At 52.0% G+C, this 14296-nt stretch overlaps 6 protein-coding genes across 6 annotated transcripts; 3 read left to right on the top strand and 3 right to left on the bottom strand.

Moving 5' to 3' along the window:
- Nucleotides 1-1895: 1895 nt before the first annotated feature.
- On the top strand, nucleotides 1896-2656 carry BCR38DRAFT_488184 (uncharacterized protein; the record flags this gene model as incomplete). Its single annotated transcript, XM_040864239.1, has 2 exons — nucleotides 1896-2113; nucleotides 2410-2656. 2 exons carry the CDS (start codon nucleotides 1896-1898, stop codon nucleotides 2654-2656), a joined length of 465 nt encoding a protein of 154 aa, XP_040712433.1.
- An 824-nt stretch (nucleotides 2657-3480) lies between these two features.
- Nucleotides 3481-5190, bottom strand: BCR38DRAFT_349929 (uncharacterized protein; the record flags this gene model as incomplete). The annotated part of the gene is made up of 3 exons (XM_040856530.1): nucleotides 3481-3571; nucleotides 3644-4622; nucleotides 4800-5190. The coding sequence occupies 3 exons, from the start codon at nucleotides 5188-5190 to the stop codon at nucleotides 3481-3483; spliced, it is 1461 nt and encodes a 486-aa protein (XP_040712432.1).
- Nucleotides 5191-5930: 740 nt separating this feature from the next.
- BCR38DRAFT_526576 (nucleoporin protein Ndc1-Nup) lies at nucleotides 5931-8515 on the bottom strand. The gene is made up of 3 exons (XM_040865361.1): nucleotides 8258-8515; nucleotides 7371-8203; nucleotides 5931-7319 (listed from the first exon to the last, which is right to left on the bottom strand). Exons 1-3 carry the CDS (start codon nucleotides 8394-8396, stop codon nucleotides 6312-6314), a joined length of 1980 nt encoding a protein of 659 aa, XP_040712431.1. The 5' UTR covers nucleotides 8397-8515; the 3' UTR covers nucleotides 5931-6311.
- A 190-nt stretch (nucleotides 8516-8705) lies between these two features.
- BCR38DRAFT_443540 (t-SNARE) lies at nucleotides 8706-9864 on the top strand. Its single transcript, XM_040860890.1, has one exon. It carries the CDS (start codon nucleotides 8847-8849, stop codon nucleotides 9693-9695), a length of 849 nt encoding a protein of 282 aa, XP_040712430.1. The 5' UTR covers nucleotides 8706-8846; the 3' UTR covers nucleotides 9696-9864.
- A 1-nt stretch (nucleotide 9865) lies between these two features.
- On the bottom strand, nucleotides 9866-11412 carry BCR38DRAFT_443539 (uncharacterized protein). The gene has a single exon (XM_040860889.1). The coding sequence runs from the start codon at nucleotides 11363-11365 to the stop codon at nucleotides 10136-10138; it is 1230 nt and encodes a 409-aa protein (XP_040712429.1). The 5' UTR covers nucleotides 11366-11412; the 3' UTR covers nucleotides 9866-10135.
- A 167-nt stretch (nucleotides 11413-11579) lies between these two features.
- On the top strand, nucleotides 11580-14010 carry BCR38DRAFT_443537 (uncharacterized protein). The gene is made up of 3 exons (XM_040860888.1): nucleotides 11580-12370; nucleotides 12429-13416; nucleotides 13510-14010. Exons 1-3 carry the CDS (start codon nucleotides 11870-11872, stop codon nucleotides 13692-13694), a joined length of 1674 nt encoding a protein of 557 aa, XP_040712428.1. The 5' UTR covers nucleotides 11580-11869; the 3' UTR covers nucleotides 13695-14010.
- Nucleotides 14011-14296: the final 286 nt, after the last annotated feature.

Raw genomic sequence — 14296 nt, 5'->3', positions numbered from 1 at the left:
GTGCGTGTTCCCGCAGATGCCACCAACTCGGATATCTGTCGACTCGCCTTGGTCAGCACTACATGTCAACGTGAGGATGGCACTATCCTCGCTCATGCCTGAAGGATCGATTCCAATATGCAGCCTGGAGTGATCAGCAATAAGCTTTCAAATGACCGCTCACTGGGCGAGGTCATCAACAGATCTCAGTTGAGCGGGTCATCCCGAGGACGACCCTGTCCTAAGTGTGTCACTCGGAGAATTAATGCATGTCTAAGTAACATACGTAGTATAGGTCTGCCTCCGAACTTCTAGACAAGGTGATTCGACGGAAAAATAATTTGGCGAACTAAGCGCACCGGGGTCTCAGGGGCGTATCCTGAACAGCTGCAGATCATGTAATTATTAGGCCGATGACACAGGATGCCCGCATCTCACAAGATCTAAATTCTCCGAAAACCAATCATGCGAGCGACTAACACACGCCATGATTGGTCAGCATGGCAAAGATTTGCAGCTCGTGTTGGTGGCACCCCTGAGCTTCATCAATTAGGTTAGAGTGAATTAGATTGTCGGACCTTTCGGTCAAGTCCGTTTGGCAGTGGTGGCCTCCATAGGCAATTCCTAGTCTCAAACGTGGTTTAGTTACATTGGTAGAAATTGGTGAATATTGTAGTTAGTATTTATAGAGTGACGTTGTGTTAAAATATCGTGAAGTTGGCGATTTTGGCATGGGCCGTTGAGTATTGTGGCCGCAGATGGGTTGGTTGGCTTAGCACATATATCGATTTCATTGTGCCATATTAATACAAGTGTTTGATGCAAGCTTATAAGTCCAAGCAGCCGCCGTTGAGTGAGTCTGAAATAGTCAGATGCATGGATCGATAAGAAGAGGAGGGGATTTCTCCATCCAGAACTCGCCTGTCGCGTTCAGGCATTCCCTGTACGCCCCACTTCACGTAGCAATAATCGCCTGCGTTCATGGCAGGTCGGCATTTGAGTTCTTTACCGGTGATTTCGCCTCACTACCAGTCTCTTTCGCTAGATAACTCGTATTGATCCTGGATTTTCGTCAGGCATCTAGGCTAGGGGCATCCTCCTTTAGGCCGATCCCTTTTCGGCCGAGATGCGACTTATCTGTCGATAGTGAAACTTTGGAATCTACATATGCCAAAACAACCGAACTGCCTGCTTTGGGAGATAGTATTGGGAGTCGATGCAAGCTGATAGAAGACGTTCGAAAATGCTTACGACCATAGAAATACGTGATATTGTCCCAAGACTGCGGAGCACAATATGATTCGCACGAATCGGTTGTCCCAAGACTGTTGATCGCAATATGGTTCGCACAAATCAGTTGTCTCAAGACTGTTGACTGCAGTATGGTTCGCAGTATGGTTCGCATCAATCGGCAGGTTGCCTATAAAAGGCGAAGTACCAAATAGTGCTGCCCATTGCTCTCACTGTGTGAGAAAGCATCACTCGCTATAAAGCCATAGGCCTACTTTAGTTTTGTGAGGGAATCCTGACCTTGACGATTACATGCGGGCTATCTTTGTCATATCGCCTTTCGCTGGTCTCATGTAGAGTCGCAAGCACGAGTTCATTTATTCATTCTCACACTTCAGCTACCACGGAAAGGTAAGTAAGGACATGGCGAACCGTACTCTGCTCATGTAACGAGCTCGATCTTATTGACTCACACCTGTCTTATACAGACCATCAGCATCCGAGTCCTCGATTCGAGACGGCAGTGTCACGTCCCATCGTGCCGTGTATGGCGGGTGAGTCCCATTCATCTATCATCGATCCGACCGACTGAGCCCACTCTCTTACCAAACCCATCTCCTTGCCCTCCTTCCTCTGAAGCCAAACGCATATCCTTGTCGTCGCGTCCAAGTCCACATGTGACTTTCATGGCTGCCATGGCCGAGTTCATGTGTATATTTCGACGTCCTGGCATGGTAATAACCAAGTCGGAAGGCATACGTCGACGTCATGGCTTGGCCATGCTTGAAGCAAGTGCATGCATCGAACTCAACAGCGTGCAGGAGCTCCTTCTCAGCTCGGACTGCGGTCTACCGTACTGCATCGACTGCCCCATTGAGGACTTGGATTGTCCATACCTACTTAGGTGTGCCCGACGGTAGACATTGATCTTCTCATGATCAAATGCCAGTGGTGAAGGACGAAAGAGACCATGCTACACAGAACGAATGCCATCATCGACATGAGCACTCACGATCCGGTCGTTCGGCCGCAAAGGGACTGGCTTTGAAGTCTCCAAGATCGTCGTAGTCGGGTTCAAATGTGTCGGAGCTAGCAACGTCTGTAGGGCTTTCAGCATGCCGTCTAACCTCATCTTAATCGTCATCGGTTTTAGTTGGTGCCAATTGCCACCAACACTGCTTACACACGGTGTGAATACAGAGAAGCCCCGACCAAGCCCAAGCACCACCACTCCTCCAAGTCGTCGTCGCCATCCTCCTCCACGAGGAAGAAGATAAATAGGTCCATCCGCAAAGTCAACGAGTACATCGGAACCAAGAATGGTGGCGGCGACCCGGTCACAGCACTTCCATACCGAGGCCAGGGTTTTGACCAGAGTGTTACTGAGCGTCGCGCAACTGTTGACAACGAACTCGCCATGATTATGTTGAGGCTCAATGGCACCTAGCGACATCTCGTGTAAGTCGCTTACAGGGTACATACAGCTGGCATAGTGGTCCGTTTGCAGGCCAGACCCGAAACAGAACGGCCACGTGCTAATTGTTCGCTACACAGCGGAACCATATGCAGGCCGAGAGCCCTTGTACATTCGAGGTGCTGATATAACGCGACTGTCATCATGATCGTGGCCGTGATAGGGGTTCTTGATAATGGTATACCCTAATGTCGGCCTGTCGTGGACGAAAGGTTTCTTCTGCCGTTCAATGTTTTGTTCCATTGCCTATTAGCCGGAAGCATACAAAACACCGAGGACACCACCCACTGCTTAGGGGCCAACTTGGTGGTGCTTACCGCTCCTCGCATACAGCTTTCTTGTGTAGCTGTAGTTTCTCGGTGATTAATTCTTTCTCGAACGACTCATTCCCCATGCCTCTGTCCAAGCTCATTCCGACACCCATCCATCAACTCACCACCAGCTCACGAGTCGCGACATCCCAGGGTTGGGTTTTTGAGATGTTCCAGCTCGAGACAGCATGGACAAGACAAAAAGGATTAGATTAGAAAATATGAAAAAACTGGTATACCAACCAATGCTGTGCCCTTCCATGCCGATACCCAACCGTGCGATGCAACATATGACCAACTTCAGTTGCCTGCTCTAATCTGTGAGAACGCCGGTACCATGACGCCGCAGCCCAAAATAATGCACACTACTTCGTACAGATACCGTCGAAAGGGATCGGGAGGTTCTCATCAAACTCCTCGGTTTGAGGCTTCAACCAATTCGAGTTCCCAGGATATTCATACAATCGATATCCAACTGCTCGGTATTCATACCATTTCCCCCACGCTCAGCACGTACGGCAAATCCACCCCGCTGAGTTGGTCCTCTCTTCTTGCGAGCCTGATTACACTACCTCCACTGCCATCACTCCGCACACTCCGCACACTCCGCACACTCCGACGACTACCCAGACTTCCGCCGCTACCCCACCTGAGACTGTTCACATCGCTACTAAAAGTCGACGCACCGAATGGCCGTCTCGTTTGCGCGCAGGTGTCAGTCGAGTCGCTCTTTGTGCTGGGATTCCTCTCCATAGCTGGGCGATTAGATATTGAGAGTCCAGAGTTGCGCGTGCTCTTCGGTGTTGTCGGTGCGGTGCCATATGACGAATTCCTGGGTAGTAGACTCGGTCGCCGTTGCCGATGCTTGTCAATCTTACCTAAATTACTTGCTTTGCTCCCGGTTGAGCTTGAGAAACTCCACCTGTCGGAAAAGTTGCGAGCAGAGCTTTGACCCGAGATGAGACTCGCCGTCCTCGTGTCTCTTGGGGCATCGTCGTCGATGTTCCCTCCGCTCTCGTCGCTACCACTGTACATGTCGACACTGCCCATCTGATCGAGCGTATCCAGGACTGCAGGATCAAGAGGCCGCATGGCGCGCAGCAGTTCGGCAAACAATTGCATCAATCGCCTGAATCTGTCGCTCGTCATTGGTCGCCCCGAAAATCGTGCGCGCTCGTAGGTATCAAGGAACTCGGAGATATCCCTGGTAATGCCTGGTTGTTCGTCCGTCGACGCTGAGGGTAACACGTCCAAACCCGTTAGGTGCACCACATAATCACGCATGCTCATATTGAGACTCCGTCCAAGCACGTCGACCGCCTCCATATTCAGCGTTGCTCCGGCCCCAATCCCGCCGGCTTCCAGATCAGGCGGCGCGAGACTCACAGCCTTCGCTTCGATGAGGTTTGGTAATTCGTCAAGCACGGTACCGTATTGTACATTTCGCAGGTCGGGACTGTTGGGACTGCCCCAGCCGGGATGGTCGACATTGCCCCACACAGGTAGTGTGGGTGGCAGTGCGATGCCCATATCATCCTCAATGTTTGAGGTCTTGCTTACGGGTTTCTTGACCAACTTCAGGCTGGGGCCCGGAAGGAATGTGGAGATTGAAGGAACGGTGAGAAGGCCTTGGTCTTTCTCTAGCGACGGCGTTATCGTTGTTGACTGCCGACCAAAAGATTTTGGACGGGTTGTGGACGAGTACCTTTCATTTTCAACTGGACTGCCGGTACGGCTGGGAGTGGAAGGTCCGAGGTCACCCTGTTCCTCCGGTATGTCCTGCAGCATGCTCTCACCTTCCCAACCGTCTCCCTTATTCCAATCATGCCAGTCGTGGTCGCCAATCTTTGGTCGCGCGGCATAAGCGATAGCCGCACTCCTTCCGATGTCGCGTATAATCATGTTCCTTACATCCTTGCGCACGTCGCCCTTCCCGATCGGAATCCATTGTTTCGGGATACCGGCCAAGACAGTTCTCGTGATGTACAGCCTGAGCGAGTAGACGAACAAGACAACGAGTGTTGTGACCAAGTAGACGATGCAGATGATGACGACGTTGTTGTATGTAAAGGTACCGCGGATAGCTTGGACGACGGCATCGGCAGGGGTGATGAGGATCAAGGCGGCCAACAGTAGACAAAAGAATGTGTAGATAAGCGAGTAAAATATGCGGAAGATGAGTCGGGGTGTTGACATTCTGCTGCTCCTCGCCTTCTTCCCAACTCGCTAGACTCGGTAGATTAGAGGTAGCGAAGTAATTGTCATGGCGTGTTCAGATTCGGTTCGCGAGATGGTATGGGATGGAGTTCGAAACCGCAACGGCGCGGATTGGTATTAAAGTGTACAGTACGGTATCGATCAGATGGTCGATATCGAGATGTCGACGATCGCAGGTGTTGAAACGAGACAATGGTGCTGCAGCCTCGAGGCATCTTATTCTCGTCCACATTAAGCTGTACGAATTAGAACATAGGGTGCAGTAGGGAATACGATCAACGAATAGACGGTAGAAAAGACATTTGGGCCGGACACGTATACGTGCCGAATTAAAAAGAGGGTGACGCTGGATATTAAGACGGGGAGAAAGATGCACGAAAGCTGATTTCAGGAATCGGGGGGGGGGGGGAGTACGATCGAGGGCGGGCCGTTGACGTCTTTAAATTGGCAGTGCCAGGATGCGACTGTTCAATATCCGCCTTTTGCCGGGGTTGCGCAGCTTGCGCTTGCCGCCTCATTGGTCGCCTTGTCCAATGTTTCCCCGCTGTTGCCCGACCTGGGTGAGCTGACGATTTGATGAGAGGCCTGGAGAAGATCCAGTTACGTCTTGTGGAAATAGCACCATGGTGTAGCACCACGGTAATTTGTACAATGAATAATTGACAAGGCTTTTTGGTGCACAAACAATGAAGGATGGGCATAGATCACATCAAGATTAGAGCCAATTTACACGTTATCTCATTGCATGTTTCCGTATTATGACAGGACCTGGATATACCACCCAACTGCGATTTATTGGCAGTCGAAAGGCATGGTCGCGCTGCTGTTTGCGGATTGCGCGTCTTGCTGCGGGGAGCTCTATGAAGCCACATCGTAGTCCATTAGAGGGCCACTTCATTCAATCGCCTTATCACAACCGCGTCGCTTCTCGAGATCCACGTCGCCAGCCTCAACACAGCCCATCCTGTCGGCAAGACAAGCGGCCAGGCCAAGAGGTCTATGTCAACTTCAGTGAACCGCCAAAGAGCAACGTAGAAACTGGTGATCGAGAAGACTTGCACCACACGGTGAGTTACATGCCAGTCGAAACCTTCGAGCCACTAGCTCAACTGCCTCATTTCAGGTGTTCTCTGACGCCGCCTGCCGGTCTCCGGCTCCTCCCGCTTTGCGTCCATCTCCTGCTCTTTGCCTTCAACCCGTGCCAATTCTGGGGCTCTTTGCTTCTTTTCTGCAGCCTCCTTTGCAAGTCTGAAGTCCGTTCTCGTCAGTCTCAAGTCGGATCCGTACGGCTCAAAAGCTTCCACAACTCTGGCGAGGGCGTCCTTCAGTGCGTCCAAGACTGCCTCCACTGGCTCGCATCTTCGCTGTCCCGTCGTATCCGTCCAGTGGATAGGGATATTCTCCTCGAACACCTCGAGTTTCTTCACAACGGTGGTTATCGTCCGAATAATAGCGGGGACATCTCGGTGAACGTTTCCGTATTTGTCCTCGGCCAGACTCTTTACTGCGAGTTGGCTGAGCGCAAAGACCGAGTTAATATAAAGACTTGCATCCCCATAAGGTGTGCCCAAGACAGCAGTTGCCAGTCTGTTAGAATAAGGTTGGCGGAAGAGGTAGCCGACGTACGGTACCTGCACCAAGTACTGGATGATTGACTGTGCAGCGCCAAAAATGCTCTCGGGATTTAGGTGCTCCTGCTGCTGTTTTGTGAGCAGGTGGTCCTTGACTTCTGCAACAGTCTTCATGGCAAACGGAACCACTGTCTCGGATGGCTTCTTGCCCGGTGAGCGCACGACGTCATTTACAAATTTGCCAAGAGAGCCGCGATAGGACGATGGTGGCTGGGCCTTGAGCCACACGTCTGCACTGGAAGGTGGCTCAACAATGTGTTTTCGCTTCTCTTCTGGTTTGGTGGGTGCGATCTGTTCTGTGGCAGCAGGCTTGCTATATGCGTCGACACGCTGCTCGAGTGTCTTGATCGTTTCTAGACAGAGCGCATAGATCTGTGACCACATGGGACCATCTTTGCGGTCAATGTCCTCAAAAATGGCTTTCCGTCTCTCATCGTAGTCGCGGGCTATCAACGCTAGTTCCCACATTGCGAAGGCCTTTTCAGGTCAGCTGAGAAATGTTTGATGTTCATGGGCGGGAAAACTTACCGCAATGCGTGGCTTCTTGCTCTTCAACCCATTTAGTAAACTGCCATTGGGGTCTTTAGACTCGGCCGTGAGCGGCTTGCCATTTTTGACCGGCTCCTTTGCCAGTCGATAAGTGAAGGCCGTGTTACTGAAATTCCACAACAGACACAATAAAGTCCCAGCCAAGATTGACCGCCAGAGCATCCAAAAGCTCCACGGCGCGGAGCTAGGCGGGATATTTGATTTGGGAAGATTGTAGAACGGGCGCAAGAATGTCATGGCCCAGCCCCAAGCCGATCCCCGCAGCAAGGAATAGCCGACGATGTAATTGGTCCACGCGATAGTAATTGATGTTGTGATGGATCGTATCAACAAGACAGGTGCCTGTTTGAGTAGCTTCTCAAACGGGTCTTCTGCCTTCGGTGGCGATGCGCCAGCTGTCTTCTCACTTCTTGCCTTGACTGCCCCGAGAATTAGGCGGTCATAGTCCAAGAAGAGATGCATGAATCCTTCGAAGAGCCCCAAAAGTGAGAGACTGACGGTATAGAACAGAGCGCGCTCGTTCACGCGGGCTCGATCACCGCTGTGGTATACGATCCATTGCAGGTTCGCCTTTTCACCTATGGAGAAGAGATAGACCTGACTGAAGAGGAAAGCCGAGATGGTATAGGTGAGGATCGTCTCGGAGGTAGCGAGCGAGGGTGCATGTTGGTAAAACGTGCTGATGGGAGAGTTCGTGGTTCGTAGACCGAGGTGGGGGTGCGCTATGCGCAGTATGACGATGAAGATGGTGCAGCTGAAGATTATGAGGGTGCGCAGACCTGCAGGGCCAATCGGAAACCATGACCAAAGGACTGAATAAAAGGTCAGTAAGGAGTACTCCGCCGCAGGGTGAACAATGTACATACAAGAGTTCCACGGGGACAACAAAAGCGACTCAACGTATGCGACAGCTAGCAGAACCAGGGCGGTCGAGGCGAAGCGTCTCTGCAAAGTGGGCTGCAGAAAGTCTCTGTAGGGTGCCCTTCGCACGGTTGGGGGAGCCATTATTGCAGCTCCAGTCTAAGATCGAATCATTGCATGGCTCAAAGCCGGATGGGTTTTGCTGGTGGTGAGCTGCTGGAACTCTTGTCGTAGACGAAGGGATGATGAAATGCTGTCTGGGGCCTGACATGTAAGTAAATAAAAATGTTCAAAGCTTCCAGCGCGCTTGGGAAGCAACCCGACCGCGCCCCAGGCACCAAATTCGTTTGGATGGAAGCCCCGCTATATACATACAAGGTACACGTTTAAAGAAATTGGGCTGCCTGTCGCTGCGAACGTTGTGGCGGTGCAACTACGTAACACCCGCCGCATCTAACATTCAATCTAGGTTAGAGGCTTGCCGATTCGATGTTCCTCAAAATCAAGACCAATTCATTTCCCTCAACCACCCTCTCATTACCTACCACTCATCACTCTCCATTAGAACATCCATTAGACCATAGGTGAACCACAATGTCCTTCGATCAACTCTCCTCTCTGGAGTCCGGCTCAGGCCGCAACAACGGCTCCAGTGGCGGTGCCTACTCCGACAGCCCCGACTTCTCGCGCCTATCCCAAAATCTCTCGAACAAGCTCTTCCACCTGCAAGGCAACAATGCCAAGCTGCGCAACGAGATCGACCGCCTAGGCACACGGCAGGACAACCCCCGATTGCGTGAGCGTGTACAGAAGCTGCTGGACGAGTCGCGCGACCAATTCAAGGAGGTAGGCGAGGGCGTCAAGAAGCTGCAGAAGTGGGGCGACAGCGACGGCGGCAACGACATCACGCCCAGCCAAAAGTACAGCCAGCAGAAGATCACACGCGAGTTCGGCACGAGCCTCAAGGAGTTCCAAGGCTTGCAGCGGGTAGCGCTCGAAAAGCAGCGCGCGAGCGTGAGCGCGGCCAAGGCCGCGCTCGACGATGCGCAATCACCCGGCGGTGGGGAAGGCCGAGGCAGCGGCGAGCATGGGGAGTTGTTGCAGTTGCAACAGCAGGACCAGCACCTAGCGGCGCAGGATGAGGTGGATTTCCAGGATGCACTGATCCAGGAGCGTGAGGAGGAGATCCGGCAGATCGAGGAGGGCGTCACGGACTTGAATGTGCTGTTTAGGCAGGTGGCGACGATTGTCAACGAGCAGGGCGAGCAGCTAGTCGGTATCGAGGATCGGGCCATCCAGGTGCGGGACGATACGCAGGGTGCGGACTACGAGCTGAGGAGCGCGGCGCGGTATCAGAAGAACGCTCGGAGCAAGGCTTGCTGTTTGCTGCTGATTCTGGCGGTCATATTGACTATTGTCCTGCTGGCTGTGTTCCTGGGATGAGAAATCCCTGATTTGTACGAATTGGAAGTGGAAAGGGGCTTGTAGGACATTCAGCAACCGCATTCAGGGAGTTTGGAGTCGGGTTTCATTCGCCAGGTCTATTTTAATGAGAACTGCTTTTCAATAAGCTAATGATGATATAACGTGAGACAATAGAAACAAGGACAGGTTTTGTCTGAAAGGCTTGCTGCCGGTCGTGGCTAATTTGTGCAATTCATCCTCAGTCTTGAGAGTAACTCGGGAACCTGGGTGATTGCCATGAAAGTCACCAATGCTAGTAACTGTACCTTCCCACCCGGTAAAGCGCTGTTATCTCTATCACTCCAATTGATTCAACAGACACCAAGCTGGTATGGCTCTACTGCTGACACATGATACCGCTATTTTACATATACAACTAACTTATGAACACAGTCTCCAGTATCCTCTACAAGTCCGACCTAGGTGCACTCTCTTCCTTCAGTCTTTTTGCTTCGTTTCGGTAGAATGAAAAATCCCTCAGTTCCCGCACATCTCCGGACCGCCCCCTTTCCAATAGGCAGGTACCAATTCAACAACTTCCCCAGCCCAAAGTTAACAGCCGAACTGGAGAGCCAGTATAAATGCAGTGCCACCGGCATGTTCATTGTTAAAGGCCCAATGAGTCCTGCCAGAATTATCAAACCCCGGGGTATTGCTCGTCGCCAACTCGGCTTTTCGTCTTTTTGGGTGATCCCAGGGGCCGCAATGCCGTCGAGGCCCGGTGGAGGAGAAGCGGGGAGCGAGAACAGTATGTCCCTCCTTTCCTTGGTCTTGGGCAGCATGTTTAATACAAGCATGGCAGACAGCGCCATTGGAACGATGGCGTAGGGGTCTGCGGCTGTTAAGTCAGGGAACCAAAGCATGCCTTCGGTCATGAGGCTGGGCTCAATGCCGGAGTTGGTGGCCCCACTGACAACCTCTGTTGCCGTTTCAGCTGTTGAATCTACCAAAGTCGCTGCCGAGTCCTCGCCGGCTTTGGTGGCCTCTGTGGTTATTTTAGCGGCCGATGCCGCGTCATTCGTCGTCGTCGTCGTCTTGGAAACATCCACACCACCCGTGAATAGTTTCCCCAGCAAGCCTGTCGGTCCACCACACAGCCGTCTCATGCCATCCAGACCGAGAACGAAGAACGGGATGTTAAGCATCGTCAAGTACAGGCGCCAATTTTGCAATCCTAATTCCTTGTAGATTCTCTTAGTCACTTTGGCGTGTCTGTCTTTATGTTCAATCACCACCCGGCCAGGAGGGATCCGCCTCTTGCTCAGATCTGCCCGAATACGCACATTCCATGCTTGTAGGACTGGGCTGACACGCTCGCGCCGGCGAACAATGATTTGCGTGTAGGCGGTCCATGGAAGGCGGAAGAGTATGTTGACGGTGAGGGCAATGAGGGGAATAGTTAGAGACCACGGCCCAACCACGGAGTGGAAAGAGAGGAGAGCTGTTTGGGTTGCGCCAACAGCTGTGTTGACGAGTTCAGAATGGAAGGGGCGCCGTTGTGAGATGATTGGTTGTGGGGTGAGCCTCCTTGGCTGTGAGATCAAAGGTGAGAGTTGAGACGAAAGTGGTCGAAGTCGATGTTGATTTGATCGTAGCAGTGTAGAGACCCTAGCCGCTTGGGGCGGGCCAAAACGAGTATAAGAGCTCATAACGGGCCATGCTACCAGGATCTTGCCATGCTGCTGTGGAGGCTCACGAATCTTGAACTAAATTCTCCGGTGGGCGTTCAACATGAATTTCCCAGGTCCACTTGCCGTCCGTGGTTCAGGGGTCCGTGCACACCGAGCGACGTCAAGCCACATTAGTGGGTCAGCAGGTCAGTTCCAGAGCTGCTTCGGCGGCTTCTGGAACATCCCGTTCGAACTCTGATTCAACTGGTGACCACATTCGACACTATCCCTTCGCCCAATTCTCCGTCTGACCGGAATCCATGGGTTCATGTCCCGGTAAATTGTTCTGTGGTATCCCAGGCAGAGCATTAGATTTACTGCCTAGACCACCAAATCTAACGAGCAGTTCGCCTGCACACACTCGTGCATGCAGATCCACTCATTCACGACTCCAGTGCAGCTTCACTTCACGCCCGTACCTACCGAATTCACCACGCTCCTTCCAGTGACACAGGTCGCAACAAACAAGCTCTTCATCGCAGCATGGCATCTTCGATGCTCGTGTTTACGGCACTTGCCGTCGTAAGCACGCCCTTTGTTGCATTAGTCTTCTGGAACTACGGCCTCCCGCTCCTCTTCCGAATCATATCGCAGACCGTGGGCATAACACTAGGCTGGTACCTGCGACGCAAGACAGATGGTCGCCGGGCTTTGATCTTACGAATCACTGAGGACAACGAGAAAATCTTCCAGGAGAAGAACTCTAGCCAGCACAGTGGCGGTAGTAGTAACAATAGTCTGCGTGACTGGGAGACTATTGAGGGCGGAGTTTCGGTCGGCACTGCGCAAAATGGAGAGAAGGGTGAACAGGACTGGGATGGCATTGTCGCATTCTTTCATCCCTTTTGCAATGCTGGTGGTGGAGGCGAACGAGTTCTGTGGGCTGCGATTCGCGCTACACAGAAGAGATGGCCCAAGGCGAGGTGTGTCGTGTACACCGGCGACCACGAAGTGACAAAGGAGAAGATGCTCTCGAGAGTCGAGGTATGTTCGAGTATCCCCACTTGGCACCTAGCTCAAACCACCAACTGACAACTTGCAGAATACATTTAGTATACACATTCACCCACCCACGATCACCTTCCTCTACCTATCGACGCGACACTGGGTCCTTCCTTCCACCTGGCCACACGTCACATTGCTAGGGCAATCTCTAGGCTCCTTGATCCTGGGATGGGATGCCTTTTCGCTCCTGGTACCCGACATCTTCATCGACACCATGGGCTACGCTTTCGTGCTTGGCCTGAGCAAGATGCTGTTCCCAGACATGCCAACCGGCGCGTATGTACACTACCCCACTATATCCACCGACATGTTGGATTCCCTCGACCCAAGCACATCGGTTGGCGGCCAAGGTGTGAACGCCGGCAAAGGGGTTGGCGCAAAGGGTATGGCCAAGCGCAACTACTGGAAAGCTTTCGCTGCCATCTACTCCTGGATGGGTGCCTCCGTTGACGCCGTCATGACGAATTCAACCTGGACACAGGGCCATATCAAGAAGCTTTGGGGACCACGCCGAGAAGCAAGGAAGAAGGACCACCCCATTGCCGTTGTATATCCACCATGCGCCGTTCGCGAGCTCGAGGCCCAAATCCCGGTCGATGAGGCAAACGAGGAGCGTCGTGAGAAGGTCCTGGTATACATCGCGCAGTTCCGACCCGAGAAGAATCATACTCTCATACTCAACGCTTTCGCCGAGTTTGTAGCAAGCGGGGGTGAAGCCTCCAAAGACGCTAAGCTTGTCCTCGTGGGTAGTGTCCGCGATGATGCCGACTCGAAACGTGTCTACCAGTTGAGATTGCTGGTTAATGAACTGCACATCAAAGACCAGGTTATCTTCCAGCTCAATGCTAGTTGGCCCGATATCCTGCAGTGGTTGAGCAAGGCGTACGTTGGAGTAAATGGCATGTGGAACGAACACTTCGGCATCGGCGTCGTTGAGTACCAAGCTGCGGGCTTAATCTGCGTTGTGCATGACAGCGGGGGCCCCAAGATCGACATCGTCACTGAAGTCGACGGTGAGCCCACAGGTACGCCAGTTCCCACTATTAATGATCCCGCTCCTGTCGTCCTCTGTCCACGCTTTGAAAACTCGTAGGCACGTGTTCGCTAATATTGGATAGGCTTCCATGCAACAACCTCAACAGAATTCGCTGAGGGCTTTGAGAAGGCGCTCTCGCTTCCAGACCCCCTATCCGTCAGACGACGAGCTCGCATCTCGGCAACGAGATTCACGGAGGAAGAGTTCGCACGGAAATGGTTAGCTCAGATGGAATACCTAGTTGCCCTGAAGAAGAGCAATTCGTGATGCTTTTTCTCATAAGGGCTAGATGTAAGTCCTGGTTATAGCTATTCAGAGAGCTAGACCATCGCGTTTCTATACGCAGAGTTGTAAGAATATGGGCATGGACAAATCATAGGAGGTAGATAGGACGAGATCCGGATGATACCCCTGGGCTTCCATCTGGTGGCGGGAGCCAATTTTTCTTAGGCAGCACAACGGTCGTGTAATATAAAAAATAGAGGAGTCTTATTTTTGTTTTGGGAGGGTTGTGCACACCATGAAGGCGTCCTTGGTTCACGCTCGCCATGTATCAACGCAAAATTGTACGTGTACATTGGCCGTCAATTGTTCGATTCGTGTGAAGTCTCGTCTGGACCACAGCGTGAATTAATACTAATTACTGATCTTCAACAGTTGTTGAAGATCTGGACTTCTCATACACGAGAAACACGCCCACTGCGAATGTTCGGAAAACATAGGAAGTAAGGATAAATTTATAGCCTTGGCACTGACGTAGACGACGAACAAAAGGAGGAAACTCAAAAGGGTACCAAATAGGAACGGAAAATAAAACAAAATATGCATAAAGACCGTGACTGGTCTTGAATCAGTGATTTCTTGAAAAT

Source organism: Pseudomassariella vexata (genome assembly GCF_002105095.1).
Source record: "Pseudomassariella vexata strain CBS 129021 chromosome Unknown BCR38scaffold_12, whole genome shotgun sequence".
Classification (NCBI taxonomy): domain Eukaryota; kingdom Fungi; phylum Ascomycota; class Sordariomycetes; order Amphisphaeriales; family Pseudomassariaceae; genus Pseudomassariella; species Pseudomassariella vexata.
Note: the sequence above shows the minus strand (reverse complement) of the source record. Positions and strands in the feature narration are given on the sequence as shown.

Bases quoted from the DNA above. Each gene is read 5' to 3' on its own strand.
- BCR38DRAFT_526576 (XM_040865361.1), bottom strand. From the start codon at position 8,396: ATGGCTCCCCCAACCGTGCGAAGGGCACCCTACAGAGACTTTCTGCAG. The intron at 8,204-8,257 runs GTATGTACATTG...CCTTTTATTCAG, and splicing joins GTTGTCCCCGTGGAACTCTT to TCCTTTGGTCATGGTTTCCG. The intron at 7,320-7,370 runs GTAAGTTTTCCC...TGACCTGAAAAG, and splicing joins GCAAGAAGCCACGCATTGCG to GCCTTCGCAATGTGGGAACT.
- BCR38DRAFT_443537 (XM_040860888.1), top strand. From the start codon at position 11,870: ATGGCATCTTCGATGCTCGTGTTTACGGCACTTGCCGTCGTAAGCACG. The intron at 12,371-12,428 runs GTATGTTCGAGT...GACAACTTGCAG, and splicing joins AGATGCTCTCGAGAGTCGAG to AATACATTTAGTATACACAT. The intron at 13,417-13,509 runs GTACGCCAGTTC...AATATTGGATAG, and splicing joins AGTCGACGGTGAGCCCACAG to GCTTCCATGCAACAACCTCA.
- BCR38DRAFT_443539 (XM_040860889.1), bottom strand. From the start codon at position 11,365: ATGAGCTCTTATACTCGTTTTGGCCCGCCCCAAGCGGCTAGGGTCTCT.
- BCR38DRAFT_443540 (XM_040860890.1), top strand. From the start codon at position 8,847: ATGTCCTTCGATCAACTCTCCTCTCTGGAGTCCGGCTCAGGCCGCAAC.